This window comes from Eublepharis macularius, chromosome 2, assembly GCF_028583425.1.
Source record: "Eublepharis macularius isolate TG4126 chromosome 2, MPM_Emac_v1.0, whole genome shotgun sequence".
Classification (NCBI taxonomy): Eukaryota; Metazoa; Chordata; class Lepidosauria; order Squamata; family Eublepharidae; genus Eublepharis; species Eublepharis macularius.
The window spans coordinates 142,908,396-142,935,815 of NC_072791.1; the positions used below are offsets into that span (position 1 = coordinate 142,908,396).

Consider the following 27,420-nt stretch of genomic DNA (forward strand, 5'->3'; position numbering starts at 1 on the left):
CATTTAAGAATAACTGTTGTAGGCCATCTCTGTGTGCTGACATTGAGGTTGGTGTTCACACAGGACAAGGCCTTCTCAGCCATGGCCCCTAGCCTTATGGACTCCTGGCCCTAAGAGGTTTGATCAACTCCTTCATTGTTGTCCTTCAACAGACTGCTGGATTTTTTTCTGGAGGGAGCTGAACCATTGCTATGATTTTATTGCCTTACTTCCTTGTCATTTCTCTGAAATAACCACTATGCTACTTGATATCACATGATTTGCATGGGTCACCCAGGCCTGGTTGCTTGCTATTGCTCAACAGCAGCTCACCTCCCAACAAAAGCCCACATAGTACAGTGGTCAGAGTTTCAGAGTAGGATCTGGGAGACTCAGGTTCAAATTACCACTCTGCTGTGGATGCTTACTAGGTAACTTTGATCCAGGCACACAAACACAGCCTAACTTACCTCTCAGGGCTGTGAGGATAATATGGAGGCTAGGAGAATGATGTACGCTGCTTTGCATCTTCGTTGTGAAGAAAGGCAGTATATAAATGAAGTCAATAAATATAAATGAATATGGGCAAGTAAAAGATAAGTTGGGTAGTGGTTTTGAAGGAGAGGACATAAGAAAGGTGAGTTATATAGAGGCTGTGAGAAAATAGTTTGGGGATGGGGATATAAGGAAAAGTGAAATACCACCACCACTCCACAAGCCCTTGCATATTCCCCACCATGCAACTGGACCTGACTCAACTGGCACCATGCAACTGGGCAGTAAGGGAGAAGCTGCTGGCAGGGAGTGAAGATGGGCAGAAAAAAGTGGGTGGGGAGGAGAGAAAGAAGCAGGGAAAAAGAGAGAGGCTATGGGGGCCAGGGAAGGGAAAGAGGATGACGTGTTGAGAGAGGGGAAAATGAGATGACCCCTGCAAGTCCTTACAGGTCTCCCACTTGTCAACTAATTCTTGATTCTTGTGTTTTTTAGGATACGTATTGTCAACTTTATCCTGCAGAACACGGATATATCTTCAAAGCGTATGGAATTATTTTTCTTTGTTGTTTCTATAATACTAGGCAAAAAGACAGGGGAAATGGTCCCAAACTCCAAGGCAAAGGCACACTAAGGACACGCCAAAAGACCGCTGCTGCAATCCAAAGCTTTATTCACAAATGCCGAGGGTCAAATCAAGAAAACAGGGGAGCGCCCACACTCTCCGGCTGCTCCCGGCGGGAGATTGGCAATGGGTTTGCCTGGCTAAAGTGTCCCGTTTCGCAAGGCTCACAGCTTCATCAAAAGCCACAAATGAATTCTTAGTATAAAACGTGTTTCTTTTACTGAAAAATAACCTGCTGGACAAGAATCAAGTTTCTTCAACTTGATTCGCAAGCTGTGAGCCTTGCGAAACGGGACACTTTAGCCAGGCAAACCCGTTGCCAATCTCCCGCCAGGAGCAGCCGGAGAGTGTGGGCGCTCCCCTGTTTTCTTGATTTGACCCTCAGCATTTGTGAATAAAGCTTTGGATTGCAGCAGCAATCTTTTGGCGTGTCCTTAGTGTGCCTTTGCCTTGGAGTTTCTATAATACTGTCAGTGTATCTTTCCCTTTTGTCTGGTATGTGCAAGGGGGAGACTTGAGAAGCCAGATTCTGATTCCTAATCAGGGCCAAACTATGTAAGATGGTAAAGATCTGTGAGTGGAAACCTGGGGCAAATCCACATTACTCATTCTAAGTCGCATGTTCCCCGCATTCCCCATGCAATCCCGAGTGCCGGTCACATTACCTCATTAAACAGACGCATTTCATTCGCATTTCTCCCGAATATGTGGTCACAGGTTTTCAACGGGAGTTTCACGGTGGCCGTGACCGGGCCAATGCGCAATTTACGCAGTTTTTTTTAAAAACCACCCCCCTTCCTGTCTCTCCGGCCGTTCCGAGAGTTCCTATTGGCTGATTCAACTTGCAAGTGCTCCGTAGTCTGCAAAAGACTGTTTCTGACTTCATAGCATTGGATTTATTGATTATGCTGTTTCTGAATCAAATCTGGTAGTTTGAAAAATCATTTTGGGGTGAATCCATCCTCAGAACGGACTCGCAAATCTTCCTTTTTAACTGTTTTTTTTATTTTATATTACTGTAATATCGAAATTACAAAATATCGAAATAATGACACTCCAAGGAAGTGAAACTTCAGTAAAATTCAGGCACTGAACTGTCCTGCTTAGGAAATGCCCACGAAAGCTTCCCACATGCTTCCAAATTTCCAAAAAAGAAACGGGAGAGAGCCATCAGTGCTGTCAGTGGGGGAAAGAGAGGCATCATTATCTTCAATGATGTTTCTTTATAAGGCAAGATCGAAATAACGGAAAAGTGCGCTCAAAATTTTTTTAAAAATGGGTGGGAAAAAAAGGTCCCGCCCAAAAAAGCGGTTTTCGAGAGGCCATGTGACCAGAGGGATGCACGAGAAAGACGGATTGGAAGCAGGAATGTGAACGAAGAGGAAAAAATCGCGGATTGGAGGCAAACGGAAGATATCCGATAAACATGCGGGTAATGGGTGAATGTGGATTTGACCCTGATCTTATACATTTCTCTCAACAGACCCCACCTAGATGGGAATCATAGTGTGGGGAGGGTATTAATCCTCCCTTTTGTGCTACTGTTTGTTTCAGTAAGAAAAACAAACTTCATGTTTTCATCTTGAAGTAATTGGCTACTGTGTTGGTTTATATTAGGAAAATGGCTTGTGGGGGAAAGTGATAATCCTGCTGCCAGTATCCAGGTCCTAATGAAGTTTGGGTCTTTAGCCCTGCTACTTATAGAAACATTAAAGATATAGGAAATCTGATCACAGATCTCCAAAGTCTCTCAGAGATGCCTAATTTGATTTTGTATTTAGGTTTAAAGTTCTTATGTTTAAATGGCAAGATACATGCATGGCACTGTGAGTTGTGAATGGTACTTGTGCATGACATGGGCAGACTTCGTTTTAGTTCTCACGCTAATGGTTGCCTAATACAGTCTCGCATGTTGTATGCAAGGAAGGAAGCATGGCCTTTTCTATAGACCTTCAAAACAGAAAACATGAATTGGCTCTTGGCTGTGGTGCTCGTTGGGTACTTTTCTGCAAGTCATTGTCTTTTTGTAGGATGATTGAGAAGTTAAAATGCTTCTGAGTTTCTTGGAGGAAGGGTGTTATTCAGATGTATGAAACAGATAATAAACAAAAGATTAAACTACGTACCACCAGATGAAAAGGGTCATATGAACTCGCTTGCATATTAGGCTTGTGCAGAAATCTCCACATTTCCAGTTTCACATGTGTTGCACTGGCAGAGTTTCAGTCCATCGTGTATCTTCAAGAGTGTTAATCTTACATCTCAGTCCTTTTCCTGATGCTGATCAGTTGGCAAAAATGAAGTTTTACTAGAAAACTCACTTTCTAATACTTTAATTCAGTTGTTAATTTTTTTTTGGCGCACACATCTTTATACAGAGGTGGGTCACACTGATTTCACTGAGACTTACTCCTGTGTAAGCACACCTAGGAATACACCTTTAGAGTCAACCTCCAGTGAGTTCAGTTGAAGTTTGGGGTGGGGGAAGGATCTTAGGCCTAAATTATGAGAGATGTTCTGTCATGGATTGGGTTGAGGCTGGCCTAAGTGCCACAGAGCTTGATTCAAATCAAGACTGCTGTGCATGGGGAGGCAGGGCTTCAGCCATGCTGTTTTTATGACCCAAAATGGCCCCAGAGGTATTGTTTGCACCATTGCACTACTTTATGTACACTGAGTATGGCATATGCAGCCTCCCAACCCCTCCCTCATACCAGAATCCTGATCCCAATCAGGCCCTGGAGCACCCGGAGAAATAAGTTTGCCATAGCTTCTGTGTGGCTGCAGGGAATGCAAGTCTTATAAGATGTTTCTCCAATGACTCATGTAGTTTGGGTCTTAAAGATGGCTCACCTATTGTTGTCATTTCTATATTGTTTGAATAATCAACGTGTCAAAGGAGGCATGAAAACATGATTTTTGTAGCTATGACTGAATTTCTGGGCCTGATTTCCTTCCAACTGCAGAAATATCTGGGTAACTGTTGCTTCTTGGGGTTGGAATGCAAAGACAGATTGTTAACTGACAGTCAAAAAATATATACAGCCTCTTGAGAGAGATTTTTTTGATAGAAACAGCGCACCTTGGAAACTTGCTAGGCACACTGTCTAAATTTCTGAGATAATCTATCTAGGGCTGAAGGGATGGCCTGCAGTAAAGAGGGGGGGGGGGGCGGGAGCGGTGTTATATCTGGCTCCCATTCTAGTACTACTAAAGCTCTTCTTAGTCATTAAGTTTGGGTTGCCCTGTGAAGTATACTGGGACTGTCTGCTACCCACAAGCCTCTCAATATGTGCAGCTAGTCACCATTTCATAATAGAGCACTATGTGAAACTGCAAATACATGTGGTTCCCCAGTCAGATGAAATGGAGACAGTGCCTGCCAGGAGAATCATGGGCACCACGTGCTGTCAGTATGTATGGTTGGACACCCCCAAATGTAATGATTGAAAGGGACTTTTGAGAGGTTTACTTTTTGCTGCTTCATGTAAGGGTAGCTAAGAAGGACTTAAGTGTCTACTTTTTGTTCTAAGAGTCTACCCTTAACGAAGCAGCCTTACAGTAAGTTCAGGATATATGCCTTTTTGTCTTTTAACTTTTTTCCTATTCTACTATTAGAGAATTTTCAAGACTTGATGAAAGAAAATGTCTTTGAAACAGCATTTCCACTCCATGAGGTGAGAATGAGTATATACTGAAATCCTGGTAGTTTTGTGTGTTTCAGGGAACAAGAATATAGAACAAGGGGGGTAATATGGGTCAACTTTATATGGAACAAAAGTGTGAACATTTTCAAATTCCCTTGAACGCCCAGACTGATGAGGAAGAGTTTTTTGTATGGCATTTTTCATATGCTGTTCCCAGTGAATTTGCATGCATGTAATTGTCAGCCTTGGTAATAATTGAAAACTCCCAAGAGAAGTAGGCAGAGTAGATGACCCCTGTTTCAGGTGTCATTTTCTCTCACTTGCTGCATCTGATTGTTCCTTTCTGAACTCTCAAGGGAATCAGTTTATACTGATACGTGACCAGTGCAAGCTGCACTGTCTATATGGCAGGCTTCCTGGTATTCAAGAGGTTTTTGAGGGGGGGAGGGGGGAATGAATCCCCCCCCAATGTTTCCAGAGCTTCTGGCTGGGTGCTATATTACTCGCTTTGGGGTTGTTTTTGTAACTTGGTTTTTAAAGCTATATTTCAGCTGCTGTAGGTACATCTTGGATCAGGAGGACTCCAAAGACAAACAAGATCCTAATGATTCTTCCACCTCTGCATGGTTTATCAAAACTGCACCCCTCTCAGTTATTAGTCTTAGAAGGAAAAAAGATAGGCAAAAGACAGATGCTGTCTTTTTTTTCTTTTCAAAGATAATTATTTGCTCTAGATTCATTGTCTGAAACCAAATTTCACAATTTGTGAAATAGTTATAGTCATGCAGTCAACCTTTATCCCTGTCAATAAGTGAACCAACAACATAAGAACCCTAGGTGGCTGGAGCATTAGGTGGGGAGTGGGTTTAGACACCCCAAGCCTCCTGTTTTGGGTGCTGAGCACAGCCACACCAACAGTCAGGCAGATGAGGTGCCCTAACCTTTTACCAAAATGGACTGCGGGCTCTGCCTTCACCAAGGCCTTGACTCTCCAGTCCCTGGGTTCATTCCTGGGGTGTACTCATGTCTCAGTCAGCAATTCCAGACACAGCTTGATTAAAATATATTTTATTAACTTTAGAGAGTGTTGCAAAGCACAAGGACACTCAAACAGGCAACAGGTACAAAATAAATGACCCTACTGTTGCTAAACTAAAATCTCCCTGTCTAAAACTTTAATTGCTGACTAACTTAAGCTTCTCTGGTTGGCATCCAGTAGCTGTTCATCTTACCTATCTGGTAGAATAGGAGCCCTCTCCATGCCTGGGTGGTGCAACAGGGAGGCTTGCCAAGGTGAAGAACAGAGAATGGTAGGTCAGTATCTATACTGAAAGGCCATCTTTTCTAGCTCTCAGTGTGTCACTAGGCAACTCAGCAGCCAATCAGGGCCAAAGCTGCTAGTTGGTATTACTGCTCTGAGAACATTCAGGGAGGATAGATAGCACTCTCTGAGACTGGCCTTCAAGGTTGTTTCACTAGAGACTCAGAAACCAGTTGCAGTTGTTGTTGATTAGCTGAGCCAGCTTATTTCAGCTAGGCCATGGCCTGCAGACACCACCCAGGCCTATATTGAACCAGTGTTCAGCCATTCTTGCTGGAATCCTGAGCCATAGGTCCAGCTTCCACACACGGAGGGAGACTGCACTAAATGCATGTGAAAATACATTTGAGGTAGTGGGACAGGGTTACTGAAGGAGAAGTTTTACATGATAGATGTTTATTCAGTATGCTTACACGTACTTGGTAGTCTGGCCTAGAGAAATGGCCTATGAAATATACGGTGTGTCAGGAGTCTTAAGATGTGTTATCATGTTTTTGTACCCAGAAAGAAAAACGATACGTTCCTGAAGATAAACTGGAGAAGTATCCACAATACACATCTTATTGAAGAACTTAGGTAAGGGATTATGTGATCTAAAAATCTCACGATAGTTAGGCTCTCATTACATAAACCTATTGTAGGAAGATTTTCATGATATTCATGAATTCAAATTTTGATTGTGAATAAGGATTTTTTTCTATATACTTGAATAATCTTTGTTCGCTGTGAATGGAGTAGATGATCAGAAGTTACAAACTTGCCATAAAATATAATAAGATGAAGGCATGTAACTCATAACTGCTGCTGCATCTCAAAATTTATCTGTCATGTTATCTAACTCTGCAAACTTCTAGTAATCTGTTTCAGCCAGAAAATTGGTTCTTCAGCATTTCAGTAAGCTGTTAGGATGACTGAATTAAAGTTCATCTGTAACTGGTGCAAACCAGAATGACCCAAAGAGGTAGCCATGCTAGTCTATGGTAGCAAAACAAAACAGAAACGTAATGGCATCTTAAAGCCTTACAGCATTTATTCCAGCATGAGCATTCGTGAGTCAGAGCTCACTTCCTCAGATACAGTGGAAAGAAAGAGAATCATTATTTTCTTTCTTTGCATTGTGTCTGAGGAAGTGAGCTCTGACTCACAAATGCTCATGCTGGAATAAATGCTGTTGATCTTTACGGTGCCATTAGATTTCAGTTTTGCAAGCCAGAGTGAACATGTTATAATTTTGAGTGATTAGGAGTTGCCCAGTTGGATCAAACCAGTGATCCATTCAGTCCATTATATTGATTATATTGTTTTGGAACATAATGTATCATCAGACAGTAGTGAAATAGTATTACATAGCATAGTTTGTTCTACAGCTAAAGTTTTGGAATCTGTAGTGTCAAGGGTGATCTATGGAGTTTAAGCCTCTCTGTTTGCCTTTCAGGATGTATTCTGGGGAGAAAGTCGCCCTATATTTCGCCTGGCTGAGCTGGTACACTTACGTCTTACTCATAGCTGCAGTGCCAGGCATAATTCTTGTCATATATGGCTTCATGTCCTTTAATTCCAGTCAGGTCAGGTGAGTGAACCTGAAAAGATAAACTGTGTTTATGGAAACTAGTTAGTTTTATGGAAGTCACCAGTGTATACATACATGCACGAGCATTTATCTGTTTATATGCCATATCCCTCTAGAGAGATCTCGTAGATGTCAAAAATGGCTCTCTGCATGGAACCTCTTTAGTCTTTTGAAATGCAAATGGTTTGCAGGACTGTAGGTTTTGCTTGTGATGTTGTGGCAGGATTCTTTTACCAAAGCAATATCTAATTGCAGTCTTTACCTATACTGGCAATAGTAGCATATTGGGCCAAGTCGTGCTGCTATATAACCCTGCTTCTACTCTAATGCAGGAGTTATACAGCAGCATGACCTGGCCGAATATCCAAGAACATGCCATCACTTATTATGATTGCCAGTCTGCATTAAGGTTTTGTTGGAGAGGGTTAGCAGACTTTCAGGATCAGCTCAGGAGAGGCAATGTAGGGGGGGGGGTTGCAATGGGAATGGGAAATTGCAAAAATGACTGCCCCATTTTTTTGAAGACTGAAGTGCCATTTAGTCTTTGGAATGACATAGTTGGCTACATGCCAGCATCTGCCTATGACTGTGAGTACCATGGGCAGGATGGACCTTTCGTTAGTTCCTTCTTGCCTTGTTTGCATGGGACTGGGTTGAGTTGGTTGAATGAGACTGGTAATGGAGTGTGAGATGCTTTAGAGCTAGCTTACGAATCATGGTGCATTTTGCTGTCCTTCTTGCTCCAGCCAAGAGATCTGTGCAGCCAACACTACTATCATGTGTCCACTCTGTGATCAGAAGTGCCCATTTTGGCCACTGTCAGATACTTGCACTTATGCTAAGGTAAGATTGCTCTACAACATGAATTGAATACAGTTCTGTCCTTGACTCCAGCATGATGCATCCCACAGGATACAAAATATTCATTTCTGATTATGATCACATAGTAAGAAATTAAATGAATCTTTATTGATTTAAGCAATGGCACAGAGGCATCATGGCCTTTACCAGTACAGGGAAACTCCACACTTGGCTTCTTTGTCTTTTTATTACCCCTTTTATCATGTTCTGAGTTTCAGTGAAAAGTTGTTTGCAAACTGTTTTCCATGGCATTACTTGTGAATGATCTCCCTTGCCTTTCTCGCTGAGACTCAAGGCAGATTGCACAGTGAAAGTCAATACGATCAACAACAGAGATACTAAAAAAAATAATACAATAGGTTGTGGATTGCAGAAATTTGAAAACAAGCAGTTACAGTGCTGAAAACAATGCTGAAACAAAACAGGAGCAAATTGACATGACACAGAACTATTCAATAGGAGCATACTTAAAGCAACAGACAGTATACGGTAATATAGTCTGTAGTCCCTATCCCTTTACCAAAGCATCTCTTTGAACCATTTCCTTACAGTACAGCCCTTCTACCTGTGTAGATAAACCTCTCCTGAATAATTCAGTTTTGCATAGTTTGCAGAAAGCCATAGAGTGGGAGGCCTCAAAATCTCATCAGGCAGACCATACCATAAGGAGGGAGCCACCACAGAGAATACGCATGTACAGGCAGCTGTTGATTGTGCCCATATGCAGAGTGGCATATGTCATAGTGGAGTATAGGGAGAGAGGAGATCCTTCTTTCAGAGATCCCCCTGCAGCTGTGAGACTCTTCACTTGAGTTGCTTTATTTCTTCTTTCCTTCCCAATTAGCTCACCCATTTGTTTGACAATGAAGGGACGGTACTCTTTGCAATATTCATGGCTGTTTGGGGTAAGTTTCTGGATGAGTCTGTTTTGGATCTGATGAGACAATCCCTAACTTATATCTAGGGATCTCCCCCTCCCCATCCTTTATTATCTTAGCAAAATGGGAAAACTTGACATTTGTGCTGATTAAAAAATTCTAGACCTCTACGTCCACATCAGAGAATGATGTATGTTTACAAAAGAGAGAAAATTGTATATGTCGAAGTGGGAGTAGAAAGGACAGGTGAGATTATAACTGATGATTCTGGACAGGAAATTTATTAGAGAGATGATGAAGATTTTCATGCCCTGCTTCACTGCTTAATAGCTTACAGCAGGTGAATGCAACAGCTCATTCATTAATACTCTTACCACAGTTGTATCTGAACTGAATCAATTTAGCTCTCAGATTACAAATACATGCTTGTTTGATTGTATCCTTGGCACTTGAATAAATTTCCATAAAAAGCTTTAAAAGCCACTATTACATATGCTGAAGGTTGATCTGAGCTCCACTGAACTACATGCAAACCTAAACATTGACGCAACCAACTGTTTGTTTGCAATTGAGAAATAAATCACTTGTGAGAGTAGGTAAGAAGGCATAACTCTAGAAAACAACGTGGTGGTGGATGCTGCGTAATATGTCTATGGATCTAAATGTGTGTGTATTTTCTAAATAAAGCTTCCTAAGATTCATATGATCAAAGAAGGGCCTTAAAATATGTTCTGATCTCCTTCTCATTAGAATGGCCAACAACTTAAAGGAAATCAGTTATCATATCAAAATGATGCATCTTGTTCATATCCAGGTTCCCTCTGCTTCTTCCATGGTGTAAAATGGACTGCCATGTCTAGTGTACTTGGCTGGAGGATCTCTACAAGAAGGGTGAACAGAAAGTCTTTTTGGTCTCCACTGCACATTCAATTCTATGTACTATGTTGTGTCTTTATATTACAGCCACTGTATATTTGGAACTATGGAAGAGACAAAGAGCTAAAGTGGTTAGTGAATGGAACCTATATTGGTGGGATGAAGAGAAGGTAAAAATGACTCACCTCTTGTTGTCTCTTTCTTTGGCCACTATATCATTGATCTAAATGGAAAAACAGAATTACATTAGTGTTTGTGGGTATCCTGCTGTGAATGTGCTAGTACTTGTGTCCTGTTTGGCAGAAAGATTGGAAGAGCTCACACTGTTGATTTCACTCTGTGCCAACCATGATGATGTTTGAAGATGTTGATAGAGGTTTTAGGAATCCTCCAGTTCAGTTCTGTATTAAGGCAGATAGATATCTGTAATAGAGCTTGGGAACTAGTGACCTCTGGAACAAATATGGACTGTTGAGAGGCACCATCTGTCCCAAGTTGCCACTGCAGCGGTAAGTCAGTATATGGAAGGAGTGCCATTTGTAGACCTTGGACTGTGGGAATGGACTGTGGCCCATTACCCTCTATCCTCTCTTCAAAGTGGCTTTCCAATAAAATTTGATGCTGATCAGAGCTCTCTCTCTCTTTACTATGGTTGTTCCCTCTGTTTCCGGAAAGTTCATTCTGCAGCACTTCACAGGGGCAGGCTTGCATATTATCTCTGTGCTTGACAAAGCAGCATTTCCACCACAGATAGGTCTTGTACACACCATTCTTGACTCATATGGTCATTATCTCAGTGGCAGAGAACATTCTTTGCCTGCAGAGGGTCCCAGGATCTATCCTTGCCATCTCCAGTTAGCAGTATGTCAGAAAGCAGAGATAGGAAAGTCTTTTGCCTCAGATCTTGGAGATGCTATCAGTCAGAGTAGTTGATCTTGAGCCAGATGGACTAATAGTCTGAGGACATAAGGCAGTTTCATATGTGAATATGTCTTGTCCATCAGCCACTGGAACAGCATACCATTGATTTTAATAAAGGAACTTCTTTAGGGAATTCCTCTCTGTCTTGGTTACAGAGCTATCAACCAATTCCACAATATTTGCACAGTTAGAATACCAAGGGTGGCTTGTTTTGTGTATGTCTCAGTTCTGTAGGAAGTGATGTCCTAGTGTTTAGAATATTTGTCTTTTGGGAGGGGAACCAAGCTGCCAGCAATAGTTGCTGATGACAGTGTGTGTGGTTCATATAGTTTTCCTTCCAGGTCCTAGGTCAGGATGCACTGGCAAATCCAAATTAGAGTTAGCATTTTGTTGGTGGAGCTCATTGGTCTATAAAAGTTCATCAATATGACTTATATTTTTACTCTCTGCATTTAGGATGATTTGGCCATGGAGCTCATTAGTAATCCAAAAGGCCGTGAAATCCGGATGTACCAACACTCTTATGTGCGCACCACAATTGTGCTCATCTTATTTACACTTATGGTATGTGGTTTTTTCCTCTTGTCCCTTCAGTGCATATTTAAAAACATGTTTAAAACTTCCTTGGATTGAGGTTAGAAAAGTCACTTATGGGGAGCAGACTTGGCAGAGTATCACAAGACTTGGTAATAAGACTTTGACAGATACCTCTAGAATGAGCTATTTAAATAAAAAAACTAATGAGCAAATAAGGCCCAGCTTTCCCATTAAAAGGGGGCAATTAACAGCATTACTCCCTGCTTAAAGCCTCAAAAATTAATTTTAAGCCATTGCTTATTGTTGCCATCTGTACAAATATTGTCATGCCAAGAAATGACCACAAGTTGGAATAGAGTGCACATTAAACCTGCCATTTCTGAACATATGAATAGTACAGACTAGAGATGGGCATGAACAGCAATACAAACAAAAAAAAGCCACGAACAGCCCAGTCCGCTGTTTGCAAGCAAGCTGTTCGTGAGGACCCGTTCCCAGCGAACATGTTCGTTCCAAGCCCTCATCGTGGCGTTCATCAGCCCTTCGTAAAGTCAGACAGTCTGGCGCCTTTCAGTCAATTCCCCTGGCAACATAGGCATGGACTGTCTGAACTCTGTCTGAACTTCTGGCTTTCCTTCTGGCTTGTAACCCCTCAAAGTAGCTTCCAGCAGACAGTCCAGTTTTTGCCACTGTGAAGAGAAATTGACATTAAAGGGGGAGTCCCATGGATCATGCCTTTTCTGGCTCAAGTTCAGCTAAGTCCCAAGGGGGCTGTTCTGGCTCCCACGAACCTCCAATTATGAACATGGTTGTGAACAGGTCATGTTTGTTGATGTTCGTGAATCCCTGTTCGTGGATGGCAATGAACAACGAACATTGTGTTCGGGTTTTTTTCCTGTTTGTGTCCATCTCTAGTACAGACTGAAATGATTGAATATTCCTTCTCTTCCCCTAGGCAACCCTGGGAACTGTCATTTTGTAAAATCAGTGGCAGATTTCTAACCATCTTTAAATCTACAGTTCTCAGGATTGGGGGGGGGGGAAGCTTTGACAGTTACAGTGAAATGAATATACCTTTCTGTCAGAGATCAGTCCCATAAATCTGCAGTGAAAATAGTACATGACTATTATCAATTACTGGATTCCTGTATTTGTTTCTTCTAGTATTACTGATACATTTTTGCCTTGTAGATCTGTGTGCTGATTGGTATTGCACATGCAATTGTCCTTTATCGGGTCGTGGTGACAGTTCTATTTGCTCAATCCAATTCTGGATTCTTTCGAGAGCGAGCCACTACTATGGCAGTAGTAACTGGGGCTGTGTTGCATTACTTGTCCATCATCATTATGAGCAAGGTATGAACACTATATAGTGGGGTATCTTTCTGCTCTCTGTCTTATAGTTCTTTTTCATGGTATGCATCTTACTGCTTTTGTGTGCCTCTTGTGTCTTACAGGTGAATAGGCACGTAGCTGTGTTCCTCTGTGATCTGGGTAAGAGAAGCCTCATTTTATGTACATGGATTAATCTGTTTGACATGTATTTGAACTAAATATCAGAGATATTTAGAGAGGATAAGAGTTACCTGTGGACATGAGGAGATAAGAATTACCTGTGGACATGACCTCAGTGCCATTCAAAATGGTCTTGGAGCAGCCTTACTTGAAGGCATACAAGAATAAAAATGGGCATGCTAGATGCTGCCACTAACTTGTGTGTCTGTATTCTTGTTTCCAGAGAAACCAAGGACATTCTCTGAACGAGAGAACAACTTCACAGTCAAAATCTTCATCCTCCAGTTCTTCACCCACTTCTCTTCTCTAATCTACGTTGCTTTCTTCTTAGGGAGGTAAAGAAGCAAGTGCCAGTGTGGTTCACAGTTTAGACTTTCAGACTAAGTTTTCTAGATTCAGTTTCTGCTACTTTTTCTCTGCTTCAAGGTGACATCTATGAAACAGAAAAAGTGGTGGCTTTCCTTTTGTGGTTGTGAGAACAAATCTACACACTGTAATCACTTTGCAAATTTTAAATCATGTTTTACATTTATAAATTATCTTTGGTGTTAAAGACTTAGATATTACTTTGGAGGTGAAAACAGAGATGTAAAAACTGCAGAGTTGCTTGCCATAGTGCCTTTTTGACAAAACCAGTGCTGCTGTATTCAGAGAACAGGGGTTGATGGTTTTTCTCGTTCTCTGTTTATCCTTTTTTCTTGCTCTTTGTCAAGCTGGCACCAATTTTAGTTTTCCTTATCTGGGGATCTGCTTCCTAATCCTTCTGCATCTCCATAATCATTGTGCATCTGACTATTATCTTCCAAACCTGTATCTGAGCTCTGGCTCTTATATTTGATCTGATGCTGGAATAAATGTTCTTAGACTTTAATAATAATAATAACAACAACAACAACATTTGATTTATATACCGCCCTTCAGGACAACTTAATGCCCACTCAGAGCGGTTTACAAAGCATGCCATTATTATCCCCACAACAAAACACCCTGTGAGGTGGATGGGGCTGAGAGAGCTCCAGAGAACTGTGACTAGCCTAAGGTCACCCAGCTGGCTTTAAGTGGAGGAGTGGAGAATCAAACCTGGCTCTCCAGATTAGAGTCCCACGCTCTTAACCACTACACCAAACTGGCTCTTTAAAGTGTTACCGGACTCCTGTTTTATCTTCTAAACTGTATGTTCTTGAGAGAAAGGATAGATGATAATAAGAACTGAAATATTTTAATCTTAATTTCCTTGTTAGGATTAATGGCCACCCTGGAAACTATGTTCGTGTTGCTGGCAAGTGGAGACTGGAAGAAGTAAGTTTCTTTTGCCATACGGGTTCTTTTTCCATACCTGGCATATTTGATTATAATGGGCAAATCGGAATCTGATATGCATGAATGGTGGAAACTTTCTGGAGCTTTGTCAATTTCATGTTACAGATGTGCAGCATTTTTTGGACATTTGTTTGTTTTATTTTTACAGCATTTGTATTCCACCTTTCTACTCTTATCAAGGGCACCAAAGTGGCTAACCATTAAAACAAGCATAATAAAAATATAGTTTAAAAACAACTACAAATCTGAGCTAAAATAAATATATAAAACTTAAGAGAGCAGATTAAAATATAAGGCAGGTAGGAAGTATTATTGAGAGAATACCAGACAAAACAAAAAAAATCTTCACCTGCTGGCAGAAAAGTGATAGAGGTAAACAAACAAATATCCTTGGGGAAGATGTTCCATAAATTTAGTGCCACCACCAAGAAGGCCCTCTCTCAGGTTGTTTCCCATGAACATTTTTTTTAGAACATGAATAGCAGTAAGTGATCTTGGGACCAACCTTTAGATACAACACATCTCTCTTTTTCTTTTTCTTTCTAGTGCCACCCTAGTGGTTGCCTTTTAGATCTCTTTATCCAGATGGCTATAATCATGACATTAAAACAAACCCTGAGCCACCTTCAGGAGTATTTGTTACCGTAAGTAAGCATAACTCATGCAATTGGAACCGGGTCCACCTTTTCTCTGGGTATTGCAGACCTCCATAGTTAGAAAAAGGATACTGTGGTGATTGCATGTGCCCAAATCACATTCCTTTGGTGGGAAATATTTTGTGAATTGTACTTTGTTCTTGGGAGAGAATCAGGTGAATTTGGGCAGGATGTATGTTATGTTCTTTCACACCAGATTGGGCAGTGATTTGGAGTGGGGTTGGGTATTTCCTTTGCCTGCAGCATGGGGCTAGGCTGACTTGCTTGAGATGTTTTGTTCTCAAGCAGAGCAATGTCATGTGCTGCTCAGCATTTTTATGGAATACCATCTGTTGAAGAGCTAATCTATGAGAATATGAGTCTTGAGGGGTGGTGTTGTGATATAATGATCTTATGATCATTTCCACTCCATGTGACTCTATGACCCAGTTCATATTTTATTTTATTTATTTATGTCATTTATAGTCCACCTTTCTGACTAAGACTCAAGGTGAATTACATTAAGTAAGATTACCACAATCATTATCAAAGACATTTCAATGCCATAGGATAAATAAATACATATCATTAGCAAAAATCCAATACAAAGCTGAAAAAACTGAAAGAGTATAAACAATATATATATATATATATATATATATATATATATATATATATATATATATATATATATATATATATATATATATATATATATATATTCTCTAGCTCCATCCCATAACTTTTTGGTGCTGCCTGCAATGTGTTCCAATGGAGCCTATGTAAGTCACAGGGACACACACACATACACACACACACACAAAATATTTATATATGGTGGCCCTTATATAAGTTTTTTCAGAGCATGTAAGGGTGTTTGTGGACTCCATTCATGTAGGTGATTTTTGTGAGAACTGCTGTCTTTGTGTAGGGGCTACGCTCATGGCTATTTGGGGCATGTGCAATTCGGGTAATCTTTTTGTAAGGCCACCAGGATACAGAAACTGCAGCTGCCTCTGCAGAATTTATAAATTTATTAGTTCTGGCTTTATGCTGCTTCTCTACCTCCAAGAAAAAACAAATTAAAATTTTCATAAAACATAAAACCAAATTTAAAATAACTTAAAATCCCATTAAAAACCATCTCAGGGTGTAATAACCAGCACCATCTCATCAATCCACCAACCATTCAAAAGTCTTCCAGAATAGAAAAGGCCTTCAGAAAGCCTGCAGAGACTGTATCAGCCTCACCTTCTAGAGGAGAGAGTTTCTTGATACTCCCTACATAGATTTACTGGTCACAAAAGTCCACCAGGGGCCCATCACATTCCCATGAATTGGCCACCTCAAGTGGAGCCAGGCTTAAGAGGAACAGTTCTCTTTGCAGAAGCATGGACATTCAAAAATTGAAGTGACACCCAGGGGCGGCGCAAGGGTCTGCCGTGCTTGTGGCCGGCCGGCCAGCCGGGCTCCCCTGCGCACGCACGAGCACGCGCGTGCACACCAGCCTGCGTGATGACATCACGCGTGACATCATCACGGGAGTGCGCGCTGCCGCCAGCCCAATTGCTGCGGCGGGCAGCCTCCGAGCTCTCCCACTCAGTTGCCTGCGCCGCCGCAGATGCCTGCCCGCGGTGGCTGCACCTGGCCGGGGGCTTGTGCTGGCGGCGGCAGCGGTGCGGGGTGGGAGGGATAGGAGGCTGGTGCTTTGTGGCGTGCACTTCTGCCCGCCGCGCCTCCTCCGGCGCTCCCTCCAGCACCCCGCGCCTGCGGCCACCGCCTACCTGGCCTTAATAGGCGTGCCGGCCCTGGTGAAACCTTTTTAGTTGGTTCTAATCAGTATTCAGAAAGAGAATGTTCTAGACTAGAGATGGACATGAACTGGGAAAGAAACAAACTGTGGTTCATGGTTCATCGCCTTTCACAAACCATGAACCATGAACTTTCACAAACTTGCCCCGGTTCACAAACTGGTTCATTTGGTTCATCAATTCCCCAGGCCCTAGAATTGGCCCCCTTCACATGCAAAGATGCCAAACCCACAGGGACTCTTCAGCAGATTCTCCTCCAGTCCTCCTTGAACTTTGGTGAAGATTTCCTTTCAGATCTCCAAGTAATAGACCCCCAGGAAAGTCCCATTAGATATAATGGGAGCCATGAATACTGGTCGACTTACATAGGCTCCATTGGAACACATTTCAGGCAGCACCAAAAAGTTATGGGATGGAGCTAGAGAATTTTCCTCTGAGGATGGAATGACAGCCCCCAGACATGGGTTATGATAGTGACCACCTCCTCCTTGCAGGCCCAGGAGTTGGTCAATGGACTGGACCACTTCCCTTCTGTCCCCCAGGGGACAGTCTCCAGGGGTGGCCCGCAGCACTCCACTTGTCTCCAGGGGCGGCCACCGCATTGGAAAAGGTGGGTTTTGACAGTGGTTGCCTCCTCTTCACGGGCCCAGGAGGCAGCCAATGGACCATCTCCCTTCCTCCCACTGGGGGCTACAGGCTCAGAGGGTGGCCCATGGCACCCCCTTTCAGGGAGATGTTTTACGCCTAAGGAAATGGGACAGCCAGACCCTCCTAGACAATTGTTCTCTGAGTCTGGCACTGGCACAGAGACTGGGGCAGAGTTGGAGCTCAGCTCTGAACATCCAGCTCCCACTATTGGGATACAGCCGGGGATGGCTGCCGTTGGTGGACCATGAGGAAAGGAGATTTAAGTTGGCCTTGTGGGTAGTTCTCCACCTCAGGTGAGCCAAAACCCACCTCAATGACTGGGTGGCTGCGAGGGAACCTGAGGGTGGGCAACTGAGTCTGGCAGCCGGACAGAGACTGGGGTGGCTCACAGCCCCAATATCTCCCTAAGGTCAAGGGAGGGGTACCCCAGCAGGGGGAGGTTAACCTTTATGAAGGACAATTGATCCACCAGGGCCGGGTCCAGGCGTGAGCTGCGGGCATGGAGAAGAGCCATTAGATATAATGGGAGCCAGCCACAAATGCCAATTGACTTGTGTCAGGCTCCTTGCCAAGTTTGTCAGAGTCTGGGGGGTGGCATGCCCTCCATGTTGGCCTGGGCAGTAGCTAGAGCTCAATGAAAGCCTCAGGTATGGAGGGGGGTTGAAGACACTCTGGATCCCTCACTTCCTCTATTGGGATGGCCAGTGTCGCTCCTTCTCTCTCTGACCTTGTCACGCTCACTCATCTCTCCAATTCACTCACTCCCGACTACTCATCACTGGCTCCTTGTCCCTGCCCATCTTTATAGGCCTTCCTTGGCATCCTTCCCCAGTCAAAGAGCTGTTCTTGGGGTCACAGGAATATTCTTTTCAATGAGAGGAGGACAGAGACAGTCTATGAGAGGAGGTTAATCTTGGAGGTGTTCCACACAACTTGTGGCCCAAATATCCCTTAGCCAATCATAATAAGAGACAGACGCAGAGTCCTGCGGATGAAGCAATCTATAACCGTTTATTAAACGATGCAAGAACGATGGTTACACAGAGAATAAAAGGTCTCCTCATGTCCAACGCTCATCAGAGCTACAATAGCAGTACAAAGCAATTAATACCTTTTGGTTAATTATAATACTTGTTATTCTATTGGCTCAGAAAATATAGTGGCCCCCATTGGCTCGGATGGGTGACCACCTCTCATGGCAGAAGTGTCCAGGGGTATCCTTATTGGAAGAAACAACTTAGGTCAACAGCACAATTACAATATTACCCGATTGCCATTGCTTATCTTATCTGTCCTTGGTCTATCTCTTGAAGGAACATCTCCCTTCCTTTCCCACACATCTCTTTCATAGGCTTTTCATTTAGGCCCATTCCTTTGGTCCATGTAACATTTAGTAAATGTTCCCCCCTGTCACTTTTGGCAACCTTGTGGGTTTCAAGCGGAGAATATTTCTCTGGGTTCCGTGGGAGAGGAGCGCTCTCCCTTCCCTAGGAATGTGCTTAAAGTTATATTCAGCACCCATTCCTCTGCTTTGTGGTTTCCTCTCACCCTTGAAAGGTTCTGCTAATCTAATTAGCTTTCAGCTAGCTTTCATTGCAACATTTTGCATAAGCAGTTTCACAAAGGGGTTTCTGTATCAAGTCATGAACAGGTGTCAAGTCATAAGCAGGTGTTTGGCAAGCGCAACCTACCTGGTAGGAAGCTTCACAGTATTTTGATCTTACTTCTCACAGTGATTTCCATGTATAACATACATTCTGCATTGGTCTTTTGTTTCAAGTCTCATTTTCTTGCAAGTTGCGTTACAAATACTACATTAGCTCCTGATAATAGTAAAAGTGCATAACTGTAATAGAAGGCCCATAAAGGTACATAAAATCTCTTTCATTAAAGCCACTTCCCATAGAGAGAAGGAGAAGATGTTCTTTGGGGAGACAGGATATTCTTGTACAGGAAAAGAAAAAGGCAATCCATGAGGGGAGGTTAATCCTGGGGGGAAGCAGACCTTGAGGGAACAGCATTGCATTCCATAATGAGGAGCCCATAAACCTGGCAGTGGCAGAGAGACTGGGGTGGGGTCGGAGCCATGATACCTCCAGGTGAGGGGGGAAAGCTTAACTTTCATTGTCGGGGAACCTGGATCTTCAGTCCCCAAGGTGTGGTGAGGGGTAGCCCAGCAGGAGGAGGTTGAACTTTATGAAGGCCAATTGATCCACCAGGCGTGAGTGGCAGGCACCAAGCAGGTCTCCCAGATGGGAGAATACTCACTCTATCTGGACACAGGTGGTGGGGGGAGAGAGGAAGTTCATGGCCGCAGATGACAAGTTAGGCCAGATGTCAGCTTTGTGTGCCCAGCATTCCAGGGGATCGGAGTTGGGGGGCTGGTGGGGCTTGGCAAGGTGCCTGAACCTCACCTCCTCCAAGTCTTCTGCAAGGGCATGCGTGGACTCCCTGATGCCGCCAACTGTCCAGCTCATCACCGAGGACCAGTGTGGGGAGGTTGTTGGATGGGCTTTCATGGCCTGGGGCACTGGGCTGATCGGCTTCCTGCTCTGCTGCCACCGCCCAGTCCCTCTTCCATGCCCTCTTCCCTCTGGCCAGATAGTTTTTCCTGGAAACTGCACACTTCTCTGTGGAGGTCCTGCATCCATCGCTGGAGCTCAGCATTGCATGTGGCGATGCTGCCCTTTATACAGGGGTCACACATGCAGGCCTGGCTGTACACCCCCTCTTGGCAGAGAGGATGCAAGCAGGCGTCCACACCTGCCTACAACCTCATCACCAAGTCCCTGACGTTGTGGAGAAGGGCTTCCCCCTGCTCTAGTTCTTTGGCCAGCATCTGGTCCAGCCCAGGATCAGGGGGATGGCTTGCCTCAGGTTGGCCTTGTAGGAGCAGGGAGGTCAGTGGTCTCCTGAAACAGCTTCAGGACATGGACCATTTGGGACTAGCCAGTCCGTGGACCTAATGCTGAACTCTTCTCCCCCCTGCACAATGGGCACAGAGGACCCTGCACCACATTTCTTTCCTCCAACTGACAAGTCATCATGACGTAGGTGGAGATCCAACGGGTGGGCATGTCTTTGAAGAGCTGGTGCTTGGGATCCCCCTCCTCCTCCCACCTCTCGTGCAGCTGGTGGGAAGAATGAATGTTGCTGAAAAAGTAGCCAGCTGGAAGCTGTCCAACAAGTCACGCGTGTCCAATGTTCCCCGGTCCCAGGTGGGATTGATGTTCTGACCCCAGCCCAAGAGCATCCTTCACAACCAGGTGCAGCTTGTGCACCAGGCACCCAATGCCCTCAAGGGATGTGACATCCATGGCTTTCACTATGGTTCTACCGGTGAATGTGATCATGTAGCCATGGACAACATCACCCGTGGGTGCCCAGTCCCTCAGTCCACCCTTGATTGTGGCAGCAATGTTCATCCCCCCATGCAGTCCTCATTCATCCCCCGCACCTGGAGCAGAACTACTCCATAGCCCGGCAGCAGGGCTGTCCCCTCCTCCCAGGACCCTGATTTTGTCCTGGGGGTCCAGAGGTCCTCTGGTTGCCACTAGTGGGCAGTGAGGATGAGGTAGCAGTGCTGACGGATGCTCCACAGGTCTGCCGTGAAGTGCACAGTTCGCCCTTGTGCACTGGACAGCTCGTCATGGACCAGCTCTACCATAGAGCAGTAGACGGATGGCAAGACTTTCCGGCCAATTGTCTGCTGCAAAGACATGGTATACTAGGGGGAAAAATGATGCAGCACCTGTCAAAAGGCCACACCCTCAACAACGGACAAAGCCCATCTCTGCCACCACACGAGTGCCCGCCTCCTGAGCCCTCCCCCTGTTTCCTTTTCTTGGCATTGCCACCAACCCCAAGGAAACAACCTCCTGAAGGAGAGCCTGCCTGGAAGTTCCACTCCCACCCACAGCACCCTCAGTACGAGTCTTCTTCCTCAGGGTGGACTCCCGTTCCCCTCCCCCTTCTCCTTGCTCAGAAGCCCTCTTCGTCCCCCTGCTGGATGGTTCTCCTTGCTCCAGAGGCAACAGACTCATGTGCTGCCTCTGCAGATGCCTGTGGAGGACGCTGGACAACAGGTGCTTGGGGTCCAAGCCCCTACGCATCAGGATATCACAGTGCCAGCAACGTACCACACAGGGGCCATTGGGGAGGGTTGTGAAGTGCTGCCAAAGTGCGTGCCTGAAATGGGGACTGGGACAGGTGTGGCTGGGGTGGGAGGATGCAGCAAGGGGTGGACTGCAGGCAAGAACATCCCCAAGAGGTTGGGATTTGTAGGGCTGTAGAGAGGACCACCACCCCTGGGGGCAGCTCCAGGGCTGTTGCTGCCCTCCGAGCACTTACACGCGTGCACCTGGATTGTGTGATGATGTCACTACACGTGACGTCATCACGTAGGGCATGCTGCTGTGAGCCAGCTGCCCCATCAACGCGGCAGGCAGCCAGGGTGGTTTGTGGTTGGCCTCCCAGCCCTCCTGCTCAGTTGAGATCCCTCCTCCTCCTCCTCCTCCTCCTCAAAAAGTTTTAGCAGCTGCTCTTCCTCTGGCAACACTGACAACTCTTCTGCCTCCTCCTCCATCCCCACAAGTGGATGTTGAAAAAGAGGCCCTTTGCTGGGCACTGGTGGGACTGCAGGACGAGTTTGGGACTTCTCTCCATGACCACCTTTGCCCCTCACTCTGGCCTAATGGAGCTAATAAGAAGAGCCCTCAGCCAAGGAAGCCACTAAGTTTGGCCTCAGAGCCTAACGGTAGTCCTGGGACTGGGATGGGGGAAAAGGGCCCTCACCCACCACACAAAACATCTTCCCAGCCAGGAAAGGTACTCTATATAAGAAAGAGACTGTTTATCAGTCTCTTTTTAAGCAGCAAGCCTGCGACTCCACCAACATGCTCCAAAATCCTCCCCCCCCCTCTCTCCAACTCCCAACAGCAGCTCTTCCTTTTTTCTCTGCCTGTTGGAAAGTGGAACCACAAGGCTGAGACCTGGTTATTATACTCGTTGCTCTCCATAGAGCAGAATAGGAGCTCTCTGGTTGGCAGGCAGAGCTACCTATAAAGGTTTTGAGGGCTAAGATTGGTGTTCCCAAGGCTGCAGAACGTCCATCCCCTCTGTTGCATAGGGAATTAATTCTTGCTTCTTGCCCGCATAGAACAGAATGGGAGCTCTCTGGTTGGCAGGGAGAACTGCCTATCAAGGTTTTGAGGGCTAAGATTGGTGTTTCCACGACTGCAGAAGGTCTGCAGACAATCATCCCCTCCGTTGCCTAGGAAATTAATGGATTAGTGCCAGGCTGTCTGGCTTCATGAACCAATTACAAACCAAACAAACCGGCCTAAAAAGTCGTGGAAGTTCATGAAAAGGGGGTTCCCTTAAACTGTCAGTTAGCAAACGTTGAACCAGCTTGGTTCGTGCCAAATTTTGGTTCATAATTGGTTTCGTGCCCACCTCTATTCTAGACCTTCATCAGAAAACAGATGTTTTCTTGTGATAAGGAAATCTCAGTGTTGACTGTAGCTATTGTTGCCCACTTCTGTGTCATGATTTATGGATACCTTTGGCAGTTCACAAGTCCAGTACTTTGATGCTTTTTCTGTCTTGTTTTATTTCCTCCCATAGCTGGATAAAGTGTCAATGCAGAAAGCTGTGTGCCAAGCCCAAATCCCACAGCAGAGTTCACATGGAGGAGAGTGCCCAGAACCAATGCAAGGATGAATGGTTGCAGAACTACCAGCTTAACGAAGTCGATATCTTCAGTTTATTCAATGAGTTTTTGGAGATGAGTAAGTTATCATGGGGGGAAGGGGGAGTGGCTCAATAACAGAGCTTTAACTAGAATGTACAAACTTAATTTCTTTTGTCCTACAATTGTTTCAAGTCAAATGAATTTTTGAAGTGCTACAAAAAAACCCTATCAACACTGAATGGGACAGGGAATGATATATGCATGAAGCATCTGTCATATCACCTTCCATTCTCTGAAGAAAATGTGATCAATAACTAGCTTTAGATTACATTGTGAACTTTGGAAACAGTGATTAGCCTTAAGTATACTCTGCAATAAAAAGCACAAACTTTGCTTTAAGAAAAGCTAAATTCTACAACCTGTATTGCTCATGCAAGTTTCCCCATGTTTGTTGACTTGCCTGCCTCCTGGTGACTTGGCAGTTCTGTCCACCTGTGTTAGGTTTTTTCAGGTAGAATGCCAGAGATATGACGATTTGTGCATAGATAAGAATTCTAACACACCAATTTGTTCTGAAATTAGTACTAACATAATTCTGCCTAGGACTGCAATCTGAATTGCCCTAGCTGCTAACAGAATACCCGCTCAGATACTTCACTCCCGCTCCACTTAAACTTCACTCCTGTTGTTGAGGGCAAAAATAGATTAGATGCAACTGATTCTTAAGGATCTTTTCTAGTCCCTTCATGGCTGCCCTTCCAAGTCTCAATCTCCTTCTGATTTCTTGGTTGCAGTCTCTGTTCTGGTTGATGATTGAGCCAAGGAATAGAAAAACTTGTAACAATTTCAAACAATTTCAATTGAGCCAGCCTACCCATCCATTAAGATCATTGTCAGAGGCTCTGCCTCTGCCATATGAAGTAGAGTGAATGGCCTGCAGCCAAGCCTTGCAACCAGTGCGAGGATGGGGGAGGGCAGTGGGAGAAAAATAAATATGAATAAAGCTCCAGCCTAGTTGCTGATAATGGTAAAATGATGGTTTTACCATAGAGTTTCCAGCAATTCCGAGAGCTACCATGGTCACTTCCAGGTTGTACCCTAAAAGTGACGTGACAGCAACTCAACCAAAACCTGAAGATTGCCCACTGTAAGTGGGCAAATGGTAGACCTATCTCTTGTGGTACCTCATTGTGGAACTTGCTCTCTCACCAAAATATGAAATAAATATTTTGCATAATTTTATTCTGCTGTTACTTTAGATGGGAGGGCCATAAACCTGTACAGAGCACTGAAGTCTACCATCCTACTACTGGAAAGCTTACTCAGTTCCTCTCCATTTTAGCATCTCAGATTTCAAAAGAATTACCACACGTTTTTGGAATTATCTTTGCCTTCTTAAGTATTAGCAACTTGTTTGTTAAAAACATGAACTTTGAATTCTCAGGATGCTGAATTCTGTGTCTGGAACATTCTGCATATGAAATGCAGTCTCAGAACTGTGTGATACACACAGCTTTGGCAACGCCTGGTGTTGTCACTTCTTCCTGGGTATTAAAACCTGTGTCCAGGAAAATAACGTATTCTTGGGATTGAAACACACCAATCTGAAACTCATGTAAAACAACTGATGATAGGAGTTGACCTTAGGTTTGTACCAGTCTGCTTATGGTATGTAGGCTATTGGGCTTTGGTGCATCTCTGGAAGTCCAGAAAACATATTCCATGCCAGAATATTTCTGCCATTTACTACCTCTTTTCACTGTACTGTGTTCTGAATCTTCAGTGATCCAATACAGCTTCACCACCATTTTTGTGGCTGCCTTCCCACTTGCCCCATTGCTGGCCTTTTTCAACAACCTCATTGAAATTCGATACGATGCTGTCAAGATGGCAAAACTGCAGAGGCGGATGGTGCCCAGGAAAGCCAAGGATATTGGTACGGTGGTGATCAGAGAGAAAAGCTCCCTGTTCAGACAATTCAAGACAGGCTTCTATATTACCTCAGGATTTTTAGTGTGGCAATACTGGGCTCATGTACAAAGTGGTAGCTGACTTATATCAAGGTTTAGTGAAAAGGTTACTTAGGAAAGAGGAAAAGTACATGACTTGAGCAAACTGGGGAGTAAGCCCTAAGACTTGGACTTACTAATACTCTGCTTCTTTGGGGAATACTCTTACCCAAGTTATTATGAGGATACAGTATTTCCAAGACTTTTACTGTGACTTGTGCAGAGCCTCTCTGTGAGATAAAGCCTGGGGAAATGGTTTAAATAGGAGCCCTATAGGATTCAGCATCAGGAAGGGGAAAAGCCAATAAGAGAAGAAGTCATTTGCATCTGAGACTTGGACCTTGTCTGGAGAACTAACATTAATTAAATATCCTCAAGCCTCAGAATCAGTGTGCAGCATCTGTTCATGACTGGCTGGCAAATGAAGTTTAAGCCTAGCTTAAAACAGCTAACCCTGGAATAAATACTTGGAGTCTGCCCTCCTGCCTTTGCTTGGTCAACAGGACAATGAGCCACTTACACCCCAGGCTCCTGCTTCTCTTGCCTGAAGCCACTGATCTCAGGGACCCTCCCTCTGGGTCTGAATTTGGCCCAGAGACCTAATTAATTACAAACTGGAAGGGGAATGAAAGAGGAGGACATGGGTCTGGTTGTTCCCTTTTCCTGATATACTTGCCTTGGCTAGGGACCAATAACCAGATTGTTCAGCCAATGCTGGAAGCCTGGCAGGAGGGATTGCTCTCAGCATCAAGCTGACCAAGGGAAAATGTCTGTCTGTCTCTCCTCCTCTCCTTTTGCAGGTATTTGGCTGCAGGTCGTGGAAGCGATTGGTATTTTGGCTGTCATTGCCAATGGCCTTGTGATTTCTATCACTTCAGACTTCATCCCCATGCAAGTGTATAAATATACACGCGGTCCGTGTATGCAGAAGAATTACACTGGCATAGAGTGAGTTCTATGCAAGAGCAGGCAAGCAGGGCTGTGAATGTAGTAATCATGATTTTCTTAAAGCTGAGGCTGTTCCCCCATTGCTAAAAACTGTGTGTAAGAACCATCCATATAGTAGGTCTGGGAGAGTGAGGGAAAGATATTGAAAGGTGTGACGAAATAAGAAGTTAGTATCTTTTAAAGTGGGTGAACTGTGGCAAGGAGGGAGGAGGAGGTTTTAAAAATCCTTGAAACGTGAGCATAGTTCTGTTCCATTGGCTACTGTATGCCTGATGTCCTTCTCCAGCATAAGGCACATTCCATTGATAAAAATAAGAACATGCAAAACAACCTTGCATCAGAGAAATAAATCTTCGTATTGGAGGGATGTGCTATGGACACAAATTGATATACAGTACCTTGCTCACAGCCCCAGATAGGCTCTGATCTGCATCCTCCCACCATGGTAGGATTTTGTGGCCAAGTGCGCGTTGGAATCAGCTCTAGAAGGCAGTGCTTCTTCTTTCCTTTGTGCCCTTTCTGCTTTAGTTTGTCTCTTCTCCTTGATCCTGTAACTGCCTGGTACTACCCTGTCTTGCCATATAACACCCACTCTACAAAAGTTAATAATCTCAACCCATGCAAGAGCTGGTAGGAGCTGCTGGGTGGATCAACATTCTCCATGAGATGGGGAAGTAAAATATCCACGTTCTTTGACATTTGTGATAGGAGTTCTGAACCACTTGCAAAGATCAGTTTGTTACGAAGCATAGAACAGGAACATACGTTCATCTGGTTGGATCAGGGGGTGATACTAGAGTGATTTGCCCATCCCCGCCCCTAGTATCAGTCTGTAACATGAATTTTTGTGCTGTGTGATGACAAAGCTGTTTTGCCAAAGTTTTTAAGCCAAGTGCTTTGTTGTTTTTAAAAAACATTCTTATAGCTGGGAAAAAACTGTTCGGGGGGATTTAAAAAAATTACATATATCCCACTCTTTCCCCAGTAGATCCAAATCAGCTTACAATATTGTTCTTCCTTCTCTATTTTATTCTCACAACAACTACCCTGTGAGGTAGGTTAAGCTGAGGAACGATGACCAACCCAAGGTTACCCAGTGAGCTTCCATGCTAGAACAGGGATTCAAACCTAGGTC

General features: G+C 44.1%; 1 protein-coding gene across 1 annotated transcript in view; it reads left to right on the top strand.

Annotated features, from left to right (window-relative positions):
* ANO9 (anoctamin 9) overlaps positions 1–27,420 on the top strand; it is a 63,314-nt gene that overhangs the window by 22,815 nt on the left and 13,079 nt on the right. The window contains exons 5-21 of the mRNA XM_054972877.1: positions 967–1,016; positions 4,715–4,773; positions 5,172–5,173; positions 6,569–6,640; positions 7,500–7,634; positions 8,381–8,477; positions 9,340–9,400; positions 10,337–10,419; positions 11,627–11,734; positions 12,899–13,063; positions 13,165–13,201; positions 13,446–13,557; positions 14,464–14,521; positions 15,089–15,186; positions 23,262–23,425; positions 25,112–25,264; positions 26,138–26,285. Coding sequence (XP_054828852.1) covers positions 967–1,016; positions 4,715–4,773; positions 5,172–5,173; positions 6,569–6,640; positions 7,500–7,634; positions 8,381–8,477; positions 9,340–9,400; positions 10,337–10,419; positions 11,627–11,734; positions 12,899–13,063; positions 13,165–13,201; positions 13,446–13,557; positions 14,464–14,521; positions 15,089–15,186; positions 23,262–23,425; positions 25,112–25,264; positions 26,138–26,285 — 1,602 coding nt within the window. The remainder of the gene's footprint in view (positions 1–966; positions 1,017–4,714; positions 4,774–5,171; positions 5,174–6,568; positions 6,641–7,499; positions 7,635–8,380; positions 8,478–9,339; positions 9,401–10,336; positions 10,420–11,626; positions 11,735–12,898; positions 13,064–13,164; positions 13,202–13,445; positions 13,558–14,463; positions 14,522–15,088; positions 15,187–23,261; positions 23,426–25,111; positions 25,265–26,137; positions 26,286–27,420) is intronic.